This window comes from Acomys russatus, chromosome 13 (genome assembly GCF_903995435.1).
Source record: "Acomys russatus chromosome 13, mAcoRus1.1, whole genome shotgun sequence".
Classification (NCBI taxonomy): Eukaryota; Metazoa; Chordata; class Mammalia; order Rodentia; family Muridae; genus Acomys; species Acomys russatus.
In genome coordinates, this window is record NC_067149.1 from 34,392,160 (window position 1) to 34,418,169 (window position 26,010).

Consider the following 26,010-nt stretch of genomic DNA (forward strand, 5'->3'; position numbering starts at 1 on the left):
ACCAAGAAACTGCCCCCATATGACCAGGAAAACAAGCTATCCTGTTCATGTTAGTAAAGGGAAACCACAAGGATAGATAGTAAATGACTCTCATGGCAGGAAAACAGCATGTGTCTCTTACTATTATAGGCCATATTTAAAATGCCTGCATGCCTGCCATCTTTTCCCCCTTACCACTCATCCCTGCTCATCTCAATTTTTTTCCATATTCATGTTACTAAGATATGGCTTGTGAATGATATGGAAACATAATAAGATTTTCATTTCTCAAGATACAATGTACAATGGAGGAGAAGCCTTGCTTATAACTAGCTATAAAGATGATGGAAAATGGCTCACTCTTTGAGAGGTGCTATGGACTTTGTAAGATGCTTTATGTCTGTAGTTATTGACTGAACACCTACTAAGAGATTGTGAATCTCAGGTAGGTATACAAGTTAAAAAAAAACAAAACAAAACACTATATCTCTTGGTGGTATCTTTTCCCCTTTGAGTGAAAGCTAATAAATATATAAACAAATGAGAGAGTCTTACACATGATAAGTAACAAGAAGGAAAGGAAATGCTAATAAAAAAATCAATAGTAGGGACAGAGTTTAAACAGGGTGATCTGAGCAGGCAAGATAGCTCAACCATTAAAGGCTAGGCTCACAACCAAAAATATAAACAGGGTGACCAAAATACAATACTTTGAGGCTGCATCATTTGTAGTAAGACATAAACCAGCAGACTCATGTATATGAAACTCTTAGAGAACATAAGGCAAATAAAACATATGGCCACACAAAGCATATCATGGCTCATTGAAGCATCACTGGCAGTAGCCAAATATGACAGCTGCCCAAGTGCTTGTCAGTCAGTGTTGCAGTATGTTGCATCCTACCTCTTTCCTTGCTCTACCTTCAAAAATGCAGCCTTATAAAGAGCTAGAGTCATTGTAAGTAGAGATAATTAAAATGAGGACATCCTGAAATAGAATGGGGCCTTAACTCACATTGTAGATACAGAGAAAGAGTCATTTAAACACAGGGGCAGTGATCTGAATAACATAGCTACAAGCTGAGGATCGCTTCAATTGACTGCACCCCCCCAGAACCTGGAAAGAAGCAAAGGTATATACCCAGAGCCTTAGCTCTAAGACCTGCCAGTGCCTCCAGGACTATGGCAAAATATGTTCCTTTCAGCTACTTAGCTTGTACTTCTTTGTTATAGGACCACTACAAAACTAATGCAAATGTTTATCTTATAAATAAACAGTGTAATGTGCACACAGTGACATCCTGTTTTGCAACAGGTCATGCATAATGCTGGTATGCTATGGCATGGCCCTTAAAAGCATGGCATATAAAAGAAGCCAGACAGGAAAGACACCAATGGGACACTAGAGAAAGGGCAAACAGTTAAGAACACTGGTTGCACTTACAGAGGATACAGGTTCAGTTCTCAGAACGTACATGGCGCTCACAGCTGTCTGTAATTCTATTTCTGGAGGATCTGGTACCCTCTTCTGACCTCCAAAGGAACTAGACATGCATGTGGTATACATATATACATGAAGGCAAACATTCATACACATAAGAAGAAATACATTTTATAAACAATGCAGATATATGGTTCTATTAATATGAAGTGCCGTGACCAGATAAATGTACTGAAAGTAGGCCAGAGGTGGCTCGAGGCTGGGCTGGGCTAGGCTAGGCTGACAACAGTAAATGGCATCACAGATATAATTTGGGTATTGGTAAAAGGAAAAAAGATGATGTATACAACATGAAGAGAAACCAGAGTATTTATTTGGGTATCAGAAATGCTCAGAAACCAGTTTATGGTGACAGTGGAATCATAATCATTGAATCTGCTCATTAAATTGGCGAATTGCTAATATGCAAGTTATATCTTTAAAAATGTTGATATTTTTAAAGTACTTTAAAAATAGAAAGAAATGAAGCAGAAAAAAAAATATTCTTTCCGGTTAGTCACAAACCTCAGTCGGCTAGAGACTAGTTCACTCAGAGACAGGGAGGAGGGGTTTTATGTAACAGTTCTTACAAGTGGGAACTCTGAATCCACACTCTGATAGGCAGAATTTTTAGGATGGAGAATAGACATTTGGGGATCTAGACATTGAGTCCACATCCACACTGATGCTCAGAACAACGCTAGATTCTTACTATACTCTTCATAGATTCATTAAAGAAACATGATGCACATGTAGAAAAAGACGACACAGACAAGACCAGCCACTTCCAAGACACCCTTGCCCCTTGTATTTCTAACCTTATTGTCTCATCTCTATCCAATATGCCACATATTACGCTGCAAATGTCTTGATTTCCTGGGAATCAAAGGCAACTTTTTTTTTTCAATTAACACCGATCTCAGAGTAAACAGCCACATGCACATCACCAAAAGGTGTTAACTTGCTCCCTGCACTCCGAGTCATACTCCTGATATTTATGGGATGATGATTCAGCCGTACAGACGGTTTGTTAGCAAGTTCAGCAGCTGTGTGTGAATGCAGTTGTTAGCATGCACCACGCCACTACTCAGTCAGCTTTGTGCAAATGCTCAAAGGAAGGCAATCAAATATAGGTGCAAGAGGAATTTTGGCAGAGACTTGAAAAAAAAAGGAACTAGCTTTGTTTATGAACAAAACAAATGTGTCTTTGGTGTGTTTTACTTCACTTTGACAGTTGTATACACTGTAGAGGAGAAAGGGCACAGTACAAAGCGAAGACTCAACTTGAGTTTTTAACTTTGACGGTGAACTAGATCTTGGTGGGACTGAAAACACATTGTTAAACCATTTTAGATTAAAGCCTCCCTTACAAAAATAGCAATTGTACCCTTTTTGAGGATTAAGAGTTGTCTTAATCCCTTCCTCTAAAAGGCCCCTAATGGTGATCTCCCCTGAATGCAAAGAAGTCTGGCTGGAGTTTTGGCTGCTTTATTGGGTTCTTTTACCTACCTCCCTACAGTACCCCTATCCTCAAAACCCCCAACACTAGGTAGGAGAGAAAGAAGGTTAGAGGGGAAGGAGGTCATTGATATCTTTGGACTACTTCCTGCTGATTAGGGGCATCAAATTCCTTGGGGTGAGTTCGATCATTACCATCAGGATATCTCCAAAGGAAATCCAACAACACAGCAGAAGCAAACAGGAATGGGCAGCAGAGGAAACAGCAGCGCTCCCCACCCCTGCCTCTTGGGGCTTTAGCGTTTATACGCTCTGAAGAGTTCCCTGAATTCCATCCTCAGATGGCAAAATCATGCCCATGCTAGAGCATGAGACAAATCATAGTTAGCTGCTGAGGACAATATGAGCAGCCCTATACCCCATTCCTGGCCTTAAAACAAAAAGATATCCCCATAACATTTCTGTGTTTTTAAAGAAACCAGGAATTCTCTGTACACAGAGTATATATTCAAGGAATGTCAAACTTATCCCTGGAAGATGAGATGGCTCAACTGTTAAAAGTGCTTATTCTTGCAGAGGACCAGGGTTCAGTTTTCAGTGTGTACTGGTGGCTCATTTCCATTGGTAACTGCAGTTCCAGGAGATCTGATATCTTCTTCTGATCTCTTTAGAGAGCAGACACTTCACATAGTCTTTTCTTATACACATAAAATAAAATAAAGAAATCTAAAAATGTCTTTTAAGAACACAGGGGAAAATTACCTCGAAGTCCCTCCTAAAGCTGCTATTCTCTGTTATTCTAGACAAGGAAAATAAAACCAAACAGCAAAGGCAGAACTGTATCCCAGTTCACCCTTCCACAACAGACCTCATGATGAACCTAGCAACACTGTCAATATCTAACTCGTAGTGCTGAGTTGTTGTTGTTGTTGTTGTTGTTTTTTTTTTTTTTCGTAGACTGATTAGATCCTTGTGACTCCTCTCGGTCTAAGCCAGCACATGAAACGTGTTTGCAAAATGAATAAAATCAGCTCTCTTTGTTTCTGCACCTGTGCCTGTCCATTCCTTGTTGTTACTCTTCTGAAACCATTCATGTCTTTTCCCTCTGACTTAAGGGAGGCCTAAAAGAGAGATGAATGGAAGAGACCATTCACTTTGAAAAAAAAAAAAAAAGTAGATACCATCAAAATCTTCGTCAGTGACTGTTGAATCGGTAATCATGGGAAATGTCCAGGGTTTAAGTTGAAATAGATACATTAAACTGATGACAGCCTTAACCAATGAGTCAAGATAGTATTGATAGGAAATAAATGATATGTTTTTAGTCATTAAACATAGATTTACTCTTTTGGGCTGTTACTGTAACTGTCACACACCATCATCTTTCTAGATATGGGGGACAATGGCTACCAAGGTAACTAACTACTCCATTGACAAGACAAGCACATGTAAACTTTGCCTATTTCAAGTGCTAATCATTTGTTATGGGTTGGCAATTTAGAATACAGGCTTCTTATGCTGCCTTGAATATACTCATTTAGATTCCTTCACGTTGGCCTCAGGAATAAGTAAACATCGTAGCCACAGAATGCCTCTGAGAAATCACTACCTGGACACCTTAAAGGACATATTTTTAAGGTGTTTTTAAATAGTTTAGTGTTTTGTGCAGTCTGTTTCCAAAGGGGTGATATTTTTACTGATTAGGAAGATATCAACTCCTTTTCCTTTCCCACCCCAAGTACAAAGTACTTCTGAGGAGCGTGGAGAAATTAACCCTCTGCAGGTGGTATAAACGCTGTGGTACTGGGAGAAACTGTAGGGGAGGGGAATAGGGTGAAAGTGGGCGGGAGGGAGAAACAGGAGAATACAAGTGATGGGATAACATTGAGTTGTAGTCTGAATAAATTAATAAAATTAAAATATAAAAAAAGAAACTGTAGCAAGGGTTGGGGTTGCATGGTGTTGGCATAGAGCCTATTTTATATGAAGAGGTTAAATGTGCACATAGGAATATAGGAATATTCTGTATTGAAAGAAAACACTTATGTGTATGTTGACAGTTTCTTTGAGACTTAGTTTCTTTTTCTGTATACAGGGGTGATGGGTGAATATGAGCCCAAAATAGAAGTCCAGTTTCCTGAAACCGTCCCGGCTGAGAAAGGAACCACAGTCAAGCTGGAATGCTTTGCCTTAGGAAAGTAAGTTCTGCTCGTTCCTCCTCCAGTCAGCTCTGGCAGGTAGAGGCCTGTCTTCGGGCCTCACAGTGATGGTTTCTGAGCTGTCTGAAAAAATCAAATCATCTTTCTCTTTGTAATTCTGTATGTGCATCTTTGATTCTGCCCCCTTCCTATAGAGAAAGACAGGTAATGGCTGCAGAAGGATTGGGCTGCCACAATTGACATGGCCACAAAGGAGAGGAGAACAGGCGATTCTGCAAAAGTATTTCATTCTATTATTATGACCTATAACATGCATGCTGCCTAAGCCAGAATGACAGGAAAACAATGGCTTTCATTTGAGGTGCAGGCACGCTGACTATTTGGGGAAAAAATGGGGACTTTCATTCTGGCCCCATTTACAGAGAATACATAAAAATTCTCTTGAATTTCTTTTCAAATTGCCCAACTCTTCTCTCTCATTTGGATTCTCTTCTGCTCTCACTAGAGATAGGGAAGAGCTGGTATCTAAGAGTCTATTTTAGAGTGGTCTGAAAATTATTCACAACTTTATTATCCCATCTGGATTACACTTAAAAGAACCTACTTGGAAAGCACTTAGCCTTCTCATAGAGGCTCTGCCAGAGGGCATCAGAAAGGAAATGCAGATCAGCTGGGATTTTTATATGCCAGGAACCAACAGGAACGGTTTGGCATCAACAATATAAACTACAACTAGAAGGGTGAATACTGGGGCCCTTGTGGATTTTAATGGTCTGTAACTATCTTTTCTCCCAGCCTCATCTAGCCAACTACCCATTCCTAACTCTGTCTGGTTTGTTTGTTTGTTTGTTTGTTTGTTTGTTTGTTTCTGTGCCTGAGTATTAATGAAAGCCATAACGTAAGTTCTTGCCCAGTCCTTTTCTCAGTGTATATTATTTTTTAAATGAAATTATTGTGTCTTACAAAAGCTTTAGCCAGTCTTTGCAATTCCAATTTTATTTTCAACTCTAATGGAATGATGGCATTCAGGTTGTGACAACGCGGTCCACAGTGGTATCTACACTTTGAAACACTTTGATGAGGTTCAATGCAGTGGTAATTTTGTATTTCCGAGAAACCACAGTATATAAATTGTGACAGAGCTGCAAGCCTGAGCACTACACGGAAATGAATGGCAAGCTGTAAAGGCACATGTAAGACACAGCAATGATTTATTGCTGAGAAGAAAAGCAGATTGCACACATTATATTGTGGTTGGTCTTAAGTGTTTAAAATCTTTCTGCAAACCTATGAAATAACTAGGGAGACAGTAAGGTAGGTGACTAGATCATCAGGATCTATATTTGGTGATCTTTGCAAGATGACACTTAAAAAAAAAATTCCTCCCTGGAGAAGGAAAAATTCACATCGCTCGCACTTCCGAAGGGACTATGAATTAAACTCTATTCACAGTGCTTAAGTGGCACTAAAATAAAAACAAAGGACACAAATTGGGTTTCTCACATCCACACAGAAATGTTTGGATATGCATGTCTTGCTGTTGAAACACTCCATCAATGCCCATTTAAGAGTAGAAGACTAGTCTAAGTGCCCTTGTGTTTAAAGGCATGTATTAAGTATATATATGATTGGATATAAAGGCACCCATAATGGGCTTCTGATGGAGCCCTCCTGCATTTTGAGTCAGTGTCTGCCTAATGACTTAAATTATTTTAAAACAAATATAGTAGAGTTGATAACGTTAATTTTTTAAATACCATCTCAAGTTTTCCAGAGAAGATTGGCAAATCTTTAGTGTAATTACTTCTCTGTGAGTGTTTTTGTGAAAAATAAATAAGTAAATAATTGCATCCCCTGCTAGGAAGCTGCAATCCTAAAAGCTGCAGTTAGTTTAAAAACCACTCATTTGCAGACAGGCTGCCCTCATTGGCAATTTAAGATGGGGTCTGAACAGTTATGGGAAAAGGATGGTGGGTGTGCTGAGAGAACAGTAAGACCCCACACATGGCTCTCTTCTCCATCCTGCTACTTTAACTATTGTTTCTACAAACCACCTTCCGAATGGGCCACTCTAAATTGGTACGGTCATCAATATGGAAATGACTATAAGAACAAACTGTGTCGCTCAGATCAGGTTGTCATGAGTGAGCTGCTCCTTTATACTAGCAATTAGGTTGCAGTTTCCAGGCTTTATGAGCTCATTACTTTTATTATCGCTTGTTCAATATGTGGGTGTAACTGACAGTGTGGTACTCACATTGCTGGACTTAACACTTAGAAGAATATATTGTTTCTACTCTCAAGTGTTGCATTACAAACTTTGAAGGAACAAGCAGCCAACATCGTATTATTATCTCATAATTTATGCGTTAGGAATCCAAGCAAGGTTTAGCTGGATGATGTTTTTGGTTTATGTGATGTCTCGTGGTGTGAAGCTGGCACATCAATGCTGTGGAGACCTCAAAAAGGTATCTTTCACATTCTGGCATCTTGGACGCAAGGTTGGATGATGGAGGCAGCTGGGTCTGTCACTAGGTAAAATCCCCCTTGCGACATCCTCTGTGTGGCAGGATTAAGGTAGGCAAACTTTTTGCAGTTGCCTGTAAGAAAGTATTCCAAGAAATAGGGCATGGAATCTGTCTGTTTCTTAATACTGGAATCTAGAATTCAATTCAATATCACCCCTGTCTCTTTATAAGTCAAAGTAGTCAAAGAGCCCAACAAGTTCAAGGGGAGGAGCCATGAACCTGGTCTCAGTGGGAGGAATAAGTAGGAAGTTGTCTCTATCTTAACTCTACCACACACGTGCCTGAACATTTTTGTTTTAATAGTCATAATGTAGAAACCCCATATATATTGGAAAATTATAAAAGGAATATACTAAAAATGTTCTTTTCTTTCAATGGTAATGGTGTGGAAGAGAATGAATGCATTGTTTAGTGTTAAGAGTAAGAAAACCATGACGTGGATAATGCTAGACATGTAGATGTTGCTAAAATAATGGTATTGTAGAAATGAAAATTAGGAAATGCTTTAATGTGTTTGTGGTTTTGAAAACAATGGAAGGACTTATTAGTGTAGATTGGAAAAAGAGAGAGAGAGAGACAGAGCTTCCTTTAATTTGGTTCACCCCACTTTATTCTCATTTTTAGCCCAGTCCCAACTATTCTATGGCGAAGAGCTGATGGAAAGCCAATAGCAAGAAAAGCAAGAAGACATAAGTCAAATGGAATTCTGGAAATTCCCAATTTTCAACAGGAAGATGCTGGTTCATATGAATGTGTGGCTGAGAACTCCAGAGGCAAAAATGTAGCCAAGGGACAGTTGACTTTTTATGGTAAGTTTTCAGTTATGATTATTATTTGCCATGCTACAGACTGTTTCATGTTAAGATCATGCACTGGCAGACCTGCAGTGGGAGATTGTTTTTACAAGACTCATGTAGAATAGGACAGTAAGATTCACTTCCCGACATAATTAGCATGCCCTAGATGGCTCTGAGTGTGGAAAGCAGAGGTGGGGGCAAGGATGTTGAAGGAGCAGAGAGGAAGGAATTAAGCTGATGTGTTTAGGATATGGATGAGAGTGTGAACACACTCCCAGGGGAGAGCGTTTCCCTCTTTTTCCTCTTCCCATTGAGCTATAAGCCTGACACAGGAAGTAAGTGTGTGTGTGTGTGTATGTGTGTGTGTGTGTGTGTGTGTGTGTGTGTGTATGTATGTGTGTATGTGTGAATCTCTCTGCTTCATTTGAACTTTGATTTAAGCCTCACCCTAATCCTTCTCAGTAGCGGTTTAAAGCGGTATCATGAACGTTTCAAAATGCACACTGTCCAAGTTTAGTTCTCAGAGGAGAGCATGAGAAATATATTATCATATATACATATATACATATATATATATGATCATATAGACTTTCTACGTGAAGAAAGCAGTTCCTGTTCTGATCAAACCATCTGTATTGACCCAAACATAAGTGTAAAATCTGTGCTAAGAAGAGACTTGATATCCTATGAGCATTTAAGGGGAAGGAAGTCCCCCTCAGTCACAGTCATAGGGGAGGGGAGTAAGGGGATAATGGGAGGGAGGGAGGAATGGGAGGATACAAGGGATGGGATAACCATTGAGATATAATATGAATAAATTAATAAAATAAAATAAAATAAATCTGTGCCACAAGGCAATATTTTTCTTTCTTCTTAGTTGAATAGAATTTTAGATTCAGGGGTTCCTATATTTTTTTTATTTACTTTACACTCTAACTGTAGCCCTATCCCCTTTTCCTCCTCATCCCACCCTCCCTATCTCTTCTCCCTATCCATACTTCCCTACTGCTCAGAACAGGGGACCTCTACCCCTATCAGCCCAAGAGAATTTGCTAAGTCCTGAGTGGTTCCTAAATGCTACTTAAATCACAGGATTAATTGAATAAACTTACTTTCACTTCCATGGTTTTCTCCTAATGTGCAATGCTTGCATTCAGCATGTTAAGAAGGTGTTTACTGCAGCCAAATTTTGCTATAGGTCTTCCTAGGCATTTGAGTCTCCCACCCTGGAAATACAGTGATGTAGAGTCACTGTAGTGGGGAACAGACATTGTCACTGGGCCCAACCTTGTGTAAATTAGGTACTCACCAAAGGATCCTGCCCTAGAGATGGAAATCAGGGCCTAATAACATTTGTTTGTCTGTCTGTTTGTTTGTTTTTAAATTTTTTCTTTTATTTAAAAATTTATTTATTTATTTATTTATTCACTTTACATCCTGGCCCTAGCCCCCTCCCTCTTCTCCTCTCAGTCCCATCCTCACTCCCTTTTCCCCTATCCCCCAATCCAAAAAGGGGAGCTCCCCTTATCCACCTAACCCAGTCACATCAGGACTGAGTACATCCTCTTCCCCTCCTTCCATGAGGAAGTGATCAAAAAACAGGCAACAGAGTCCATATCAGAGACAGTCCCTGCTCCCCTTACTAGAAGACTCACATGAAGCTTTAATACCCATCAGCTACATCTGAATTGAAGACCTAGGTCCAGTCCATGCATGGTCCTTGCTTGGTGTTTCAGTCTCCACAATCCTGCAAAGTTGTCCTGTGAGAGGCTCCACGCAGCAGCAGTTGGAAACAGATGCTGAGACTCACAGCCGAGCATTGGGTAAAGCATAGGGAGTCTTGTTGAAAGTGTGTGTGTGTGTGTGTGTGTGTGTGTGTGTGTGTGTGTGTGTGATGTGGGGGTGGGGTAGGAGAAAAGGACCTGGAGGTGACAGGAGCGCCACAAGACCAACAAAACCAATGTTTGCCTTGTAAATGGTGCTTGGCAGAGGAGCAGAAAGATTTGCCTGTTTTCCGAAGATAGCAATGTCCCATCCTTGTCAGTCACCCTTGATGTCAGGCCAGCTGACTCTTCCAGCACTTGGCAATTGAATCTGTTTATTCTTGTGTTTTTCCTCTACTAGCATATCATTGATATTGCTTTTACTGTTACAGAAGGGTTTAATTATACAGAAGTGCTTCGCTGCCATTTTTTTTTTCTTGTCTATATTTTTTCTTGAAGGGAGGTACTTGGTATGGTTCCAGTGCTATGCTCTTAATATCCAGCTGCCTTAATCATCAAGTTAAAGGAATTATTATAATTAAAATCACCACATAGAGTCCCACAAAGGGAGGAAGCAGTCCTAGTCACTTATCCAGGAACATCCTGCCTTTGTTGACAGGACAGTTCCTTACAACATTAAAGTATACTTGCTCAGGGATTAGAACCATGGGTTTGTGCTTAGAAATACATACATTCAGTTTTAATAACGAAATTTTACAGGAAAAGGATGGATCTGGAAAGTGTAAAATTAAACAAAGTCACAGAAAATAAACAAAATTAGCATTTTCTCTGTCACATGTGGTCACTAGTCTATGGGGTAAACATGTATATATGTATATAGGTGGATATCTTTCACATGTAGATATGAAACAGGAAGAGAAACTGGAAGATTATAAAAGAGAACCAAGGTTAAGGGACATGAGGAAGAAACAGAAGCACAAATGCAAATTTTGTTTGCCTGGCAAGGTGATTGATTTCTAGGACTTTGTGTGCTAATGAGTAACTGATAATCAGAAAGAAAACTGAGGGAAAACATTGTTTTTGTTGTTATGCCACAGTGCTGACCCATTTAGGAGCTCTGCAGTCACAATTCTGGTAAAGTGGATTTTCATTTCCCTGTTGCACTAAAAGAGCATTTAACCTTATTCCAAACATTTGCTGTGCAAAATCACATTGCACTTGCTCCCCCTGTGGGAGTAACAGAGGTACTTGGCCCATGCTGGGGCAATCCCTGTGCCCACATAGCTTAAGGAGTGTCACTTGTCTCGCCGTGTCTGAAGAACTGGGATGAGTGCAGATATAGTGCTACCTCATCTTATTTGTTTATTTTGCTCAGGCCTATATCTTGCTAGGGCAGTTAACTTTAATCTGCTCTTTCACTCTGTTTTTTTTTTTTTTTTCAAGAAAAATATCTTTAAAATAAATCTGTCTTCAGATGCAGAGTGCTAAAATGTGTTTCCTGGGGCAGAATTTCTCCCATATGACTTCACTATGTTATGCATTTGTTCAAAACTATCTTCATGTGGTCCTACTATGTGGGGCTCCACTGCTGTGTAGTAGGATGCTAGAAAAATCTTTGCCCCCAGGAACCAGAGACTTCACCAGATGTGAGGAGATAAAGGACTCAAATAAATGAACTCAAACATTGCAGGTTTTAGTAAGAATACAGGGGGAAATAGTGATAGCTTTTTGATATGAAGAAATTGGCTGCAGAGAAAGACACCTAAGGTAAAAGAGTCAGGCAAGGCTCGTGTGAGATTGACCTCCAAGCAGAAATCCAGAAGTTAAAAAAAGGATAGCCTCCACAGGGACGCATACTCCAGGCAGAAAATAGGAAGCTGTCCCAGAAGCCCTGAGGCTGACAGCTGTATGACAAACTTGACATGCAGGATGGAAGTCCGTGTTTCTAAATCAGAAGGACCAAGGACATATGCCTGAAACAGAGGTAAGAGCTAGGCGGTGTCTTATATGTCTTATAAACCAGGGAGAGTTTAGGTCTTATTCACAATCCATGAGAAGATGTTGAATGATCCATCTGATTCATACTTCTAAAATACGTGTTGCTTTGCGATGAGTAGATGTTTCATTCACGAGCGCCTAAAAGAGAATTAAGCAAGCAGCCACTTGTCCTGTCTGTGTGGGGCAGGTTTGTGGCTAGGACTTTGAGAAAAAATAATTAGGGACAGGTGTATTTTGGAGTGAGAGCCAGTGGGACTTTCTTATTTCATTCTTCCACCTACCCAGTTTAGAGGAGGAGCTGACTTCCAAAAGGTACTAAAGTATGCGATTGATGTTCACATATTAGGAAGCAGAACTGGATTCCAAATGCTTGTGCTAGAGGTTCAGAAGCTTTGGTGTACAACAGGGGAAGTGGGAGAACTTAAGAAAACGCAGATACCCCACTCTCCACTCAACTGTGGAGAATGTTCTGTCCATTGGCTAGATCTGGGTAGGGGTTTAAAGTTTACCGCCTGTATTGTCCTTGGCTGGTGCCTTAGTTTGAGCGGGACCCCTGGGCCCAAATCTGCCTATCATAATGTTCTATTTGTAGGTTTCTAGGACCCTCTGGATCCTTCTGCTTTGCTATTCTCCCATGCTTCTCTCATCTGGTGCCTCATATTTGACCATGTCCCCTGGAGGGGGAGACCTGGTGGCACTCAGAGGAAGGATAGCAGGTTACCAAGAAGAGACTTGATACCCTATGAGCATATACAGGGGGAGGTAATCCCCCTCAGGAACAGTCATAGGGGAGGGGAATAAGGGGAAAATGGGAGGGAGGGAAGAATGGGAGGATACAAGGGATGGGATAACCATTGAGATGTAACAAGAATAAATTAATTTAAAAAAAAAAGGAAAGAAAGAAAGAAAACACAGCATACTGGATCCTGTCCATGGGGGCTTTGGTTTTGGTAGAAAGTAGAATGCCTTTCAGTTAATTTCCCAGGTATAATTTTATTGCTGATGCTTGGGTGGGGACATCATGGTAAGGAGAGCTCTTCTCTGTGAGAGATTGTTTCCAGTGTTATAGTGAAGCCAGAGGTAAGATCACTTGCAGAAGATTGTTCCTGGTGCTCTGGAAAGCTTCTATCCCGGTGTCACAGAAAGCTCTGCAGTCAGTCCACATATGCCAGGTAGAAGCATCTAGTCATGTTTGAGAAGGGAGGAAAGGAAAATGGAGTGTACATCATTCTCTTGGGAATTGGTCATTGTTCCATCTAACCAGCTCTGGAGCCACTTATTTTTTCTCTTGTCCAAACACACAGATGGAATTACAGTCCTCACCTTGAAGAATGAACTGTGAACTGAGAGTCTGACAAGCAGAGCCTTTCGTACACTTTCTCCTATAGGAATAATTGATATACTCATCACTAAGAAACAGAGAGACTTATATCCCATAAAGTCTCTATTTCAAAGAGCCTGCTAACTCTTTTGTTGGAAGAAACTATTGGGTCCATTCCTTTGATTTTACAAGTAAAGTAGAAACCTAGGGATGAAACAATATTTTACCCCAAACCACATACTCTGTGGGATCTGACTATGCCATGCAATATGCGCTGCTGTTGATCTCAGTTCAAGGCTCATCAATCAGCCACCCTGGCACTCTCTGCAACCAATGAATGGTATGAATGAATATTTCTGGATAAACAATTGAGTCTTATTTTTCTCTTACCCCTCCCCCCCCCCCTTGTATACATTGATCAAACTTGTCAGTGAGTACAAAAGAGCTCTTTTGAAACAAAAACTGTTCTTCAAATTTTTGGAAGCAACTTCTATGCTGCAGTCCTGTGGCTGTAAAGGAAAGGCTGTGAGCTGGATTGTACTGCAGAGGGTATATAAGTGTGTGTGTGTGTGAGGTCATCAATAAGTGATTACAGAAGCATTCTGTGTACAGCTCCCTAATTCCCCATGGATGTGCTCTGTATATGTGATGGCTAGATAATATTCAACTCGGCAAAATGGCTTAAAGAACAGAGTGACCAGAAGATAAACACAGCAGTTAAGGTGATTTCACAGTACAGCAATAAGTGCTTAATTGTCCTAGGCAGAACTCATATTGGGAAGCTCAGTGCCCTCTGGGTGTCACATAAGGTACAGCCTATGGTTTTTGTTTCTTTTCTTGCATCTAATAACACCAATGAATTGAATCTCTACTGTTTTTCAATGAGTGTGCATTGAAAACCTGCTGTAAATAACAAAATATGGGACGTAATACAGAAATGGAAATAGAAGCTTGTCACCCCATGAGAGCGGACCACAAAGGAAATGATCACACCAGTGACAGTATGTTGAAACATAGGCCTAGCCTCTCTATACTGTAACAGAAGACAAAAAGCATACTAAGTATATTTTTATTGATTAAACGTACCATACCAAGGTTTTCATGAATATAATCATCAATGGGGATAGCTTATGATTCTAGTTTCAAGTGTCCTTTTCAGACCAAAAATAAAATCACTAAAAGCCTCAAATATGTAGTTATGGCATTTCTATCCACCAACACCTACCATGTTGTAAGTTAAAATAGATTTTGATTTAGTGTATCCTTAATTTAAAATGAAAAAAAATGTATTTAGATATTTATCATATTTTAAGAAAGCTGATTCTATTTTCCCAAATCAAGCAGCTATAGAGAAAGTAGGATATTATTTGTACTTTTCCAAATGTCTTTCATATCTATTTTAAGAGAAGATAACTGGATTCTCCTATGTATTTCTCTGATCACCCTGCTATGATGTGTTGGTTTGTTAGAACAATATGAAGACAATCTGGTCTCACATAGGTATATGGTTTCATCAGGTGAATTCATGGATGCTCTGCAGAGATCCTGGGGATCCACAGTGGTCCAGCAGCCACATTTTTACCATCATACGTCCAGATGAGTACTCCCAATGTCTTTAGCAAAGCAGGCATAATTTTAGATCCTCTGGCTGAAGAAAAGGTCTTGAAGTAGAATAGGTCCTAATCTTTGCCCTGTCAATCTAGATCCAAACATCTCTGGGCCTCTAGATAAGATGGGAGTGATTCCACCTAACTTTCATGTTGGTATTTGCCTTAGAAGAGATATACCTCATGTGATACTGGGAAGGTCCACATGTAAGTAGTGTATTCCGTTGACTGTATTGGGAATTTATGGTGGACAGGAAAAGGGAAAGAATTTAGCATAAGTTAGAGAAGATTCAGAAAACTATTAGGTCAAAGCTTAGGTAAGGATGAAATGGAATTAATTTTTGTTAGACTACACTTCTTGGTTAATTTTAGGGGTGTAATTAGCCTTAGTATATCAGCACTAAGGCCTTTTAAATAGTGGAAATACTGTGATTTAACTTTTTTCTCTCAATAACTTACGTATAAACTCATGAATTGTCTATCATACCCCTGGGAGGAAAAAAGAAAATATGTACTTTTATAAAAACGAACACGTGTGGCCCAGGGTGGTGTCACTGTTTCCCAATGGATGAGCAGCATTTATTTGACTCAGTGAGTAAAATCAATTCAGCCAGCCATCCATAAATCAATAAACAAATCAATAATTATGAGGGAGAACATAAAGTCAGTAGGAAGATGTGGGAGACTGGGAGGAGCTGCAGGGGAGAACTTAGGGGCAGATGTTATCATATGTTGCATACATGTACAAAATTTTCAAAGAATAAATAAAAGTTAAAATTAAAAACAAAGAGCAAGGCAGCTGATGGCACACAGTACTTAGACTGTGTGTGCCAAATGAGCTGCAGATGAGGAGAACTGAGATTGGCAGGACAGATGGGTTCCAGAGGGGGTATACGGTGCAGCAGAACATTGGGTAGGAGGTGAAAGGAAGGAGAAGATCCCTGAAAATAAGATGGTATAGACAAAGACGTGGGGGCAGAAACTGGCTTGTTATTATATCTAAGGATGAAGAAAACCTATCTGACAAGAGCTTGGGATTCACTGGCTGGAAGAAAATTGGGTGAGAGCAGATGGCAGATGAGTTTAAACATTAGCCCAAAGATATGAAATAATGGTGATGGCCTCTTAATGAATGTCACATTGACAGCGGGTGAAGCACATTACAGACTTCATTCAATATCTCCTATGCACATGACTTTCTGCAATCATATTTGTTTTCTATGCTAATGCAGACCTAGTAACAGAAATGTGCCCAGTATGGCTTGCCATCTAGGGTATCTTCACATTTTTCTACTGATTTCTTTATTATATTTTATGTATATGGATGTTTTGCCTGGATGTATGTGTATCATATGGGTGTATGGTGCCTGTTGTGGTCAGAAAGGAGCATCCAGTCCCCTTTAACTGCAGTTAAATATGATTGTGGGCCACCATAAGCCTGCTGAGCAACTAGTCTCTGCAAGAGCATGTGTTCTGCAAGGGCAACTAGTGCTCTTAACTACTGAGTCATCTCTCCAGCTCCTCACCATGGTAGATTTTTATGCTTGTTTGTCACTGGTGTCTGTGAAAGTGTTGATTCAGAGGCATCTCCTCTCCTCTGCCCTTACAGAAAAATCGACTGGATCTTATAGAGAAATCAGAAAGCCGTAAACAAGAGTGTGTGACTAAAACAAAACAAAACAAAAAAAAATAGTAAAATGCACAACAGGCATGAATCCTATTGGTGTAAAAAGCAATATATAGGGCCAGAAAGGTGACTCAGCTACTGAGAACATGTGCTGCTCTTACAGAAGTCTCAAACTCAGTTCCCAGCACCTACATTTAAAGGCTCACAAATACCTATAATTCCAATTCCATGGAGCTCCAATGCATCTGATGTCTGTAGTCACCTATTCTCACATGCACATACAACTCCCATTCATAGACTCAAGAGTGGAAATAAATAAAAATATTTTAAAAAGAATGTAAACAGGGATTTACATATGGAAGTCAGAGGGGGTTTTTCAGTGTCAAGTTCAACTTTCAGTTCCAGAAGAAAATGTGGGTCCTCAACCTCTGCGCCTCAAACCTCTTCCTGCGGCCACACGACCTCATATTAGAGCAATGTTTCTCACTATGAGTGTGATTAATCATCAAGTCATATTTTACATGAAATGTGACAAATGCTTAGTGTTCAAAACAGAGAAGGTCTGCTCTTGTTAAATCCAGTATCTTCTAAGAACACTTAGTCCTGGTAGAGCTTGCTTTGAATCCCTGTGGGATAATGACAGCCATTGTAGTGTGAGTACTAGAGCCCATCACACATAAACAAAGATGGAATCTGGATAATATCTTGGAGCATAATGTAAGTGTAATTTCAATGATATATGTAAACCAAGGACTTTCTAAAACCCAGTCTATAATTATAAACTATCTATTCAAACATTAAAAGATGGTCACTTGTAGTATAAACACAAGGGATATTAGATTTAAGGTCAACTGAGACTATTTTGAAAATTTTAAGAGTCATGGTTAGAATCCTAGGAAGTGGGAGGCAGAGGCAAGCAGATCGCTGTGAGTTTGAGGCCAGCCTGATCTACAAAGCGAGACCAGGACAGCTAAGGCTACACAGAGAGACCCTGTCTCGAAAAACCAAAAGGAAAAAAAAAAGAAAGAAAGAAAGAAAGAAAAGAATCCCAGAAAGTTTATATATGTGGATGGCAAAGTGAAAATGAGTAGTTACCTCCAGACTCAGAAAGCTCACTACCAACAAAAGCAGTGTTTGAGCCAGCTCTCTGCATGACATGGAAACAATTCAAGCTGCTTCAAGATAGTTGAAGTCATCAGAAATAATTGCAAATGTCTATAGGTCAACTTTGCAAAAGTTACTGAAAGGATTTGCCTAGCATGCCCTTTCTCTTAGATGTTTAAAACTCCAAGGTCTAAGGCCGAGGCTTGCCCTTGTTTCTGTGAGAAATTTCTGGTCTGGGGGAATGAAGAGAACAGATCCCTCTGAGAATTGTTTGACCCTTGAGTTCAAATTATATTTGTTTGAAATAGAAATTATTATTGGATAAGAGGCTTGTATGATTCCAGGGGCTGGAATATACAAACCTTGATTTAGGTCATTTCTGGCAGTTATTGAACAAAAGATTGAAATGAAAAGATTGTTCATCTGTCAAAATATGAACAGTATGGCAGGGTCAAATCCCAGCACAGAGATTTAATCTTACATTTGAACTTGTGGCTTGAGACAAGACTTAGGAATGATTCTTCTGTTCCAAATGTAGAAGAATGCAAAAGAGCAAAACAGTGATTTCTTTTTTGATATAAGAATTTATTTAATTCTATTTGATGCATGAGCTCATAAAAGAATATTTAGAAATCTTTGTAAAACAACAATTCATGTGCACTTCTGTGAACTGATGTGTGGCATGTTTAGTTAAATATTATCATTGAATTTTGATGACATATGATAAACAATATCTACTCGATTTAGTTTACAAATGATGTTTACTGAAATGCACTGAGCTCAAATGTTCGCCAAAGATTTTTTTTTTTAACTTGGTGGCCCCAAAGCATATGCACACCTATAAACCATCTCTAGCAAGCACACAGATTTTGTTATTGAAAGGAAAAAAAATCACCCAGTTATAATATATGTGATTTATCCAACATAAATAAGTGGTAGTGAAAAAAGTGACAATGTATGGTTTTGACCTGTAGATCCACAATTGGCACATTAAAATATAAACTATCCCTCGTACAATAGGTTAATCATGTGTGTGTGTGTGTGTGTGTGTGTGTGTCTGTGTGTCTGTGTGTCTGTGTCTGTGTAAGTAAATAAGACATGAATCCCAAATGTTATTCCTTGGGATGTGGCCACATTAAATTTTAAGACAGGTCCTCCTCACATTAATAAGCTGACAGTCCAGTGAACCCCAGAGATATGCCTATCTCTGGTTCCAATTTAGTTAAGCTGGCTGTCCAGTGAACCCCAGATGTATACCTGTCTTTGCCTTGCTGTGTTGGTACTACAGTCATGTATCACCATGCCCAGCCTGTATACGCTAACTCATGCTTGCATATCAAGTCCTTTACTAGCTAAGCAATCTCCTCAGTCCATGCCACCCCATTCTTCGCCTCCCTGGGTTCCTGTGCAGTTATTCACTTCAGAGCAAGTGTATGTAGGTCATCTTAATTTAACTTCTATGAACAGATTTTATTTTGAAAGCAAAGAAAGTACCTGATGACTGTTGTTGTCAAACAGCAAATTAGTTCAGTATTAGACAAATTAGTTGTGGGTTTCACCTCAGCTGGGACAAATTGTCCATTCTTGAATGCTTTGACTTTCATAACCCTATCGCACAAGAAAGGAGGAGCCCTTACAAGTACCTAATTAGTTTGAAATTTGCAAGGTCATTTTAAACTCTTCAAAGGCTCCCTTTTCCTAATCCTTTGTGAGATGGCAAGGCTTGGCTTCCAGCTTTCTAAAGTTTAGAGGAAAAAAAAAATGAGCCCAAGTGTTGCGGGAAGTGGGTGACATTGAAATCTGTCTCTGTGTGTGTTTGTGAAGTTTCCTGTTTGAACTTCAACTTGACATTGCTTCATAAGTTACATTCGCCCTTCCTTGTTTTGCTTTTTATTCCCTCATTCTTGTTCAGAAGTTTATTCTTGTTAGTATTCAACAGATTTCCGTGGCGTTCTTGTTCTTGTTTGCTTTGTTTCCTGGGACTCTGCAGGGGGTGAATATGCTGCAAGTTGAATGTGCAGCTGGCAGGCTAGGCCATTCGTCCTAAAGGAGTTGCACACTGCCTTCTCCCAGTGGAGCTCAGGGAAGATATTGCCTCCTGAGCTTCCCTTCCCATTAGCAGCCGGATGATAGAGGACAGCAGCCAACTTGCAGTTCTTTCAGTGATGCAGGTTATAACCCTTCATTCAAGCTAATGCTTGTTGATGTTGTAACGTTTTTTTGAAGTTGACCCTTTTGGCCTACCCTCTTAAGCAGCCATGCATCATCTCCATCAGGAGAGGTTTTGCAAAATTGTGTTTTGCTCTTTGAAAAACATGGAATTGCTTGGAGATGGAAAAGAAGAAAACAGCATTTAGCCAAGGACCTAGAGACCTCTGCTGGTTAAGTGACTCATTGTGTACTTTTCTATTTTTGTTTATTATCCAGAAAGTAAGATACACAGTTTGGCCATCACACGACCAATGTCTCTTTGAATTAAATTATCCATGACTTGAAGCCTCGCTGAATGGCTATACTGAGGTCAAGTCAGCTAAAAGACATGTTAAGAACATGTAATGATATCTCCCAATTAATGCTGGTATCAGCTCTGGTTATTGAGTTGCCATCAGTAGTTCTTACCGTGTAGAAATGACCTGTGAACAGGTAACTACCCCAAGTAATAGCTGTGGTTATGTTCTGCAGGAGTTTTAGCAAAAGATTTTCTACCAATATATATACCATTGTAGATAAAAGTATGAACTGTGCTGTAGGGAAGAACTTCTATTTATTAATATTTTATGGAATATTAGTTGTATATATAAGGAGATCATTGAAAATTAAACATGCTTTCAACAGAAACATGAAAAATATGGTACGATGTGAATGGTTGGTGTAGTGTTCAGTGTCATGATATGTGAGAATTAATTGCTGCTTTCAGTTTCTATGTGAGTTTGTGGGCAGAGCTTGATTTTCTAAAAGGGCTCTATAAATCCAAAACTCACTCAAAATATTGGGTTTAAGGATTATAGTGATGTGGCTAGCATTCTTCCACTATGGGATCAGAAAATAATAAATGGCAACTGTTCTTCATAGGCATATAAGGGACACAGAGGGTTTCCATGTAACATATGGGAATGAAACATGTTAGTAAAAAGATGAGATAACCTGTTCTAATGAAAGAAAACTCAACATACAATGGCTTAAATGAGAAGCACATTTGTCTCAGGTTATCATTCCAAGAAGGAATAAGTAGCTCTTACTATTGAGTTGCTTTGCTTTGTAATATCACTCAAGGGTCAAAATATACTGGTCATCAATTTCATCTCTATAGAACTGTCATCTACCTTTCTACACCTGTTAAAGTTTTTACTATTTTCCAGTCAATGCAGAGGTGCAAAGCTCCAGGGCTTGCTAGTGTCTGAGGGGGCCCTCTCCACTTCCACCAGGGACCAAGTGGAAAGAATGTAGATACTTGGTTATTTCTTAATGAAAAGGAGTCTTGGAAAAGTACAGTTAGAAATCATGAGCTCATCCAAAAGTGGTATGGTGGTGGTCCTTGAAGTGTTCTCACATTAAAACAAAATAATAACAGTACTTAACGAACAGGAACAATTTAAACCATGGTTAGTAGAACTTTTGTCAATCGTGCCTTCAATGATTAAAAAGACCCACAGTATGGATGAGAAACAAGGTGTTCATAGGGGCATACAGTCTCCTTATCATTTGTATGTCATATAGAAAAGGAATTTGATTAAAATCCCATTTTAATCTTCAATTGCTTAGAATAAAAAGAAATTGACTATACACTGAATATATGCCTCTTGTTTGTTTGTTTATGTTTTTGTTTTTGAATGCCTATAGCTCAACCTAATTGGGTTCAAAAAATAAATGATATCCATGTGGCCATGGAAGAGAGTGTCTTCTGGGAATGTAAAGCAAATGGGAGGCCCAAGCCTACTTACAGGTGGCTAAAAAATGGTGACCCACTGTTAACACGGGTAAGTAAATTGATGGTAATTGTGTCTTAATGTAATATAATGTTTACTGTGGCTTCGTTGCTATGGAAACAGAATAATGTTGAGTTGTCTCCAATATAGCAAGCAACCAAATGCCATTAGTAGTAGAAAAAATGAATGAATACAGTTAGCAAGAAGAAATTATAAATAAATCCTGTTAAGCTTCTATACCAGTCCTCTATAGCGCACAGATTACCACTTTGGTAGTTTTACAGAATGTCTGAAACCTGAAAATATGCTAAGATGTTTAGAAAGTGAATCCAAGGATCCATTTTGAGGGTGGAGACGAGTCTTGATATGATACAAGGATAACCATCACAAGGGAATGTGTCTCTCAGAAGGAAATCTGAGAGATAATTATGTCCATTTAATTTTCTTTATTGTGTCTTTCCTATGAAATGCCGAGTGTTACCTAAAATTTGGCATTTTCCTCAGCCCCACGCTGAGAGCCAGCTTTCATTCAGATTTCTTGCCTGCAAAGTACATCTAGAAAAGAAAATATGTCTGCCCCAGACAACTGGTAGAAAAAGGAAACAATTTCTTCTGACCACATCATCTCATGGTCATCCCCAACCCCCTGGATGGTGCCTCTGGTTCATCATTCCCTCTGCTACAGAAGTCAAGCAAGTTGCTAGTGTGCAGATTCCCTGGCACTTGGCATTTCCCTCTCTTCATGAAATGTGAGGGACAAGGATTGCTTGAAAGTCTAACAAAGTAACTCTTCAAGTAGACAGCCATGCCTCAGAAAACAGGATTCTTTACTCTAAGGCTTTGTGTTCACTGGGGAATGATGTGTGTGTGTGTGTGTGTGTGTGTGTGTGTGTGTGTGTGTGTGTCTGTGTCTATCTATGTGTGTGTGTCTATGTATGTATCTATGTGTGTGTCTCTGTGTGTATCCATGTGTGTGTGTGTCTCTGTGTGTATCTATGTATATGTGTGTCTGTGTGTGTATCTATGTGTGTGTGTGTGTATGTGTGTGTCTATGTGTTTGTCTCTGTGTGTGTCTCTCTCTGGGTGTGTGTGAGTGTGTGTGTGTGTGTGTGTATGTGTGTGTGTGTGTGTGCATAATGTGGAGACAGGAAATCCTTAGTGAAATAGAAGTTGACACTTAAGTTGCATGACTTCAGCTTTTCCCCTAAGAAGGTTCTCTCATCTTATATACTATCTTTCTTCTTTCATCTTGGCTAATAGTAGATCCTAAGTGTAAATCATCCCATTGACAATAATCACGCATCACAACATTGATTTATTTTTGACACAGAGCTTTACTATGTATCTCTTACTAATCTAGAACTCACCACATAGACCATCCTATCCTCAAACTTAAGGTATCTGTGTGCCTCTGCCTCTGCCCCTCTGCCTCTGCCTCTTGCCTCCACTTCTCTGCCTCTGACTCTTGGGTGCTGGGATTCAAGGTATGTGCCACCATCATGACTGGTAGAATATTGAATTAATAACACCTATTATTTTTTGGTAAGTCCAACAGGTACTAAAAATTTGTGTGAGCCCATCTAAGATTATAATCCTATCAGCCCTTGAAGGGCCACCTGGTGATAATTTAAGAGCTTTAAACTCTAATGATAAACTTGATTGTATTTTCACCCTTTCACCAATTAGCACAAAACCATAGAGTAAAAACAGCTCTTCAGCTTTCAAGGTCAAGTTCACTTATTTACAGGGCATATTCATATGAATGACTTCACTATTAAATCAACGTGAATGCAAGAGAATCCTACAATTTAAATTCCATTTACCAACTGATTTGCTGCTAGTTCCATTTGCCATCTGACCTGGCACAGATTTATTTGACAGATAAGCAGATCATGTTAATGTAAATTGCTTATATGATGACTATTTGTCCTCCCATTAAGCCCTCTTGACATTACATGTAGCAAAATTGCCTTAAGTTCTCAGATATAGAAGGTCACTATTTTTATACTCCTCTTTTCTTTCACAGGATAGAATACAAATCGAGCAAGGAACACTCAACATAACAATAGTGAATCTCTCAGACGCTGGCATGTACCAGTGTGTGGCAGAGAACAAACATGGAGTCATCTTCTCCAGCGCTGAGCTTAGTGTAATAGGTGAGTCTGTATAGTGGAAAGAAAAAGAAATAGAAAAAAATCTCTTTAAGTCACTAAAGTAATAAGCGAACCTGCCAACCGTAAATGTTCACTTCTAGAGAATGCATAAAGAGATCCTCAGGCTTGAAGATGTTCTAGAAACAAGTGGCATAGTCTCCAAGCAACAGGAAGAGACCACTTTTGAAATGGGTCTCTTCTGGCACTTACAGAAGCTAACACAGCTCCCTGGGTACTCACTTTCTATTTCTTCACAGTCTACATTTCTTAAACGAACAAAGTTTCAGAAACACATCTGCTGTGATCATTATGATCTGGTACAACTTCCGCTTGGGGGGAGTAGAGTTGACTTGGATTGGAAAGGCTTTTTTGAACAGCTGGCAAAGTGACCATTGCTCTTCCCTGTCTGAACTTTCCAGCCTATGCACTAATGGTCTGCTGATGTGCTATGTCTTCCCTTTAGAACTCACCTCTCCCATCCACATACATAGCAACCCTTTAATTATTCCTTTATTATTCCTTTAATTATTATTTACTTAATTCCACAACTCATTTTATGAGACATTCTCTCAACTCCTTTATTCACTTAATACTCTCATTTATTCATATGTTCATTTAGTGCTTGTCAAATGACAACTGTGCTCTTCACTGTTGCATTTAGTTCCGGGGAAGCAGTTTTCCCACAGGCCAATGGAACACACTGCTCCTGCTTGCACGGCTTCTGTGCCATGCTCCAAGCCCCAAGATGGCTTCTGCAGGAAATCACATGCCCTGTGCCCAAATAAGTTCCTCCTATTACTGATTTCTGTACTGTCCTTTACCTTTATCGCCTTAATAACAGAGGTCAGAGGTATATAATACTTTGATATGTTTATCCTTTTATTCTCTACTATATTTTAAACTCTCTATGGTGTCAAAGTTCATAATTGTGTCCTCAGGGCTGAATGAAATAGATAAGTACATGGTAGGTACTCAATAAATGCTGAATGAATAAAGATAGTAAGTGAATGATGGAGTTGAGATATCATTTTAGAAAACATATTCATGTGCCAATAAATACCTCATTGAATAATTGGTTAATCTAATCTATAGATATTGTTTTTAAGTCCAGGAAAGTGATTTGCATGTATCCCATAGAAAGTTCTAAAAATTTAGCTATTACTAATGTAAAGGTAATGCTAATTGTCTAAATGCACCAAAAGGATTGTAAATTATTTCATCAGTAGCTCTTAACACAGAGGGACTAAACAATTGTTCTTGGCTGGAGCATAATAGAAGGAATAAAAGGCCAGAACAAGAGCAATTCCCATTGCCGATGGATTTCCCAGGTTCTATATCCTGGCTCTCTCCTTAAAGGTTGTGCTCAATGCCTAACATGTAGATTTTACATTGAAAATATATCATCTCAAATTGACTATCTTCTAACCTGTGCAAAGACAGGAGAAATCTCCACAGTTACTCTTCTTGTCAAAATCTTTACATTGGACGAGCGTCCATCGGGTCAAAGGCAAAAGCTTCCATGAGTTGTGGGAGCTACACATGCCGTGGGCAGCAGGCCTCAGAGAAGGTAATGGAAGCTTCATTTTCCTGGCATGATTATTTTCCCTAATCACCACCTTGTAATACCATTATCTTAGGTATTAGATCCTCAAGTCAACATTTCTTAAAGCACAAACAACTCAGGTCAGAGCCTGAAGAGTGAAGACGAAAACTCCTCAGAAGACATTAGCCAACCTGATTTCAGTCACATTTAACATGAGGATTTTAATGGCACCTCAGGAAAGTAATAGGCCAAACTAGCACTGAAGAGAGAATTGGTAGGAGCCAAGGGAGGGGAGATTAGCTGATGAGCGGGACTAGACAGCTGAGCCTTGCACAAGTTGGATTTGAAAAATTCAAACAGAAAGAAGACCAAGAATGTGTCAGAGCAGAGTAAAATGGCCTGAAATCAGAAAGTACCCAGCACGATTTCCTGTAAATATAGAACCCTGGATGTGTTTTTAAAAATCAGTTCATGTGCTGAAAGCATGTGTAGACAGAATTTACCTCAAGACATAAAGATGAAATCTTATTAATGAACAATTTCAGAAACTCTTAAATGACAGATTTAAAAGCTCCATCCTTAAGAGCCCATTTTTCATTCCAAACC

At 39.3% G+C, this 26,010-nt stretch overlaps 1 protein-coding gene across 4 annotated transcripts in view; it reads left to right on the top strand.

Annotated features, from left to right (window-relative positions):
• The window catches only part of LOC127197235 (contactin-4), a 746,803-nt gene that overhangs the window by 545,814 nt on the left and 174,979 nt on the right, over positions 1–26,010 (top strand). For all 4 annotated transcript variants that reach the window (XM_051155008.1, XM_051155009.1, XM_051155007.1 and 1 more), the window contains exons 7-10: positions 5,013–5,115; positions 8,229–8,413; positions 21,623–21,759; positions 23,735–23,864. In XM_051155008.1, the coding sequence (XP_051010965.1) occupies positions 5,013–5,115; positions 8,229–8,413; positions 21,623–21,759; positions 23,735–23,864 (555 nt within the window). The remainder of the gene's footprint in view (positions 1–5,012; positions 5,116–8,228; positions 8,414–21,622; positions 21,760–23,734; positions 23,865–26,010) is intronic.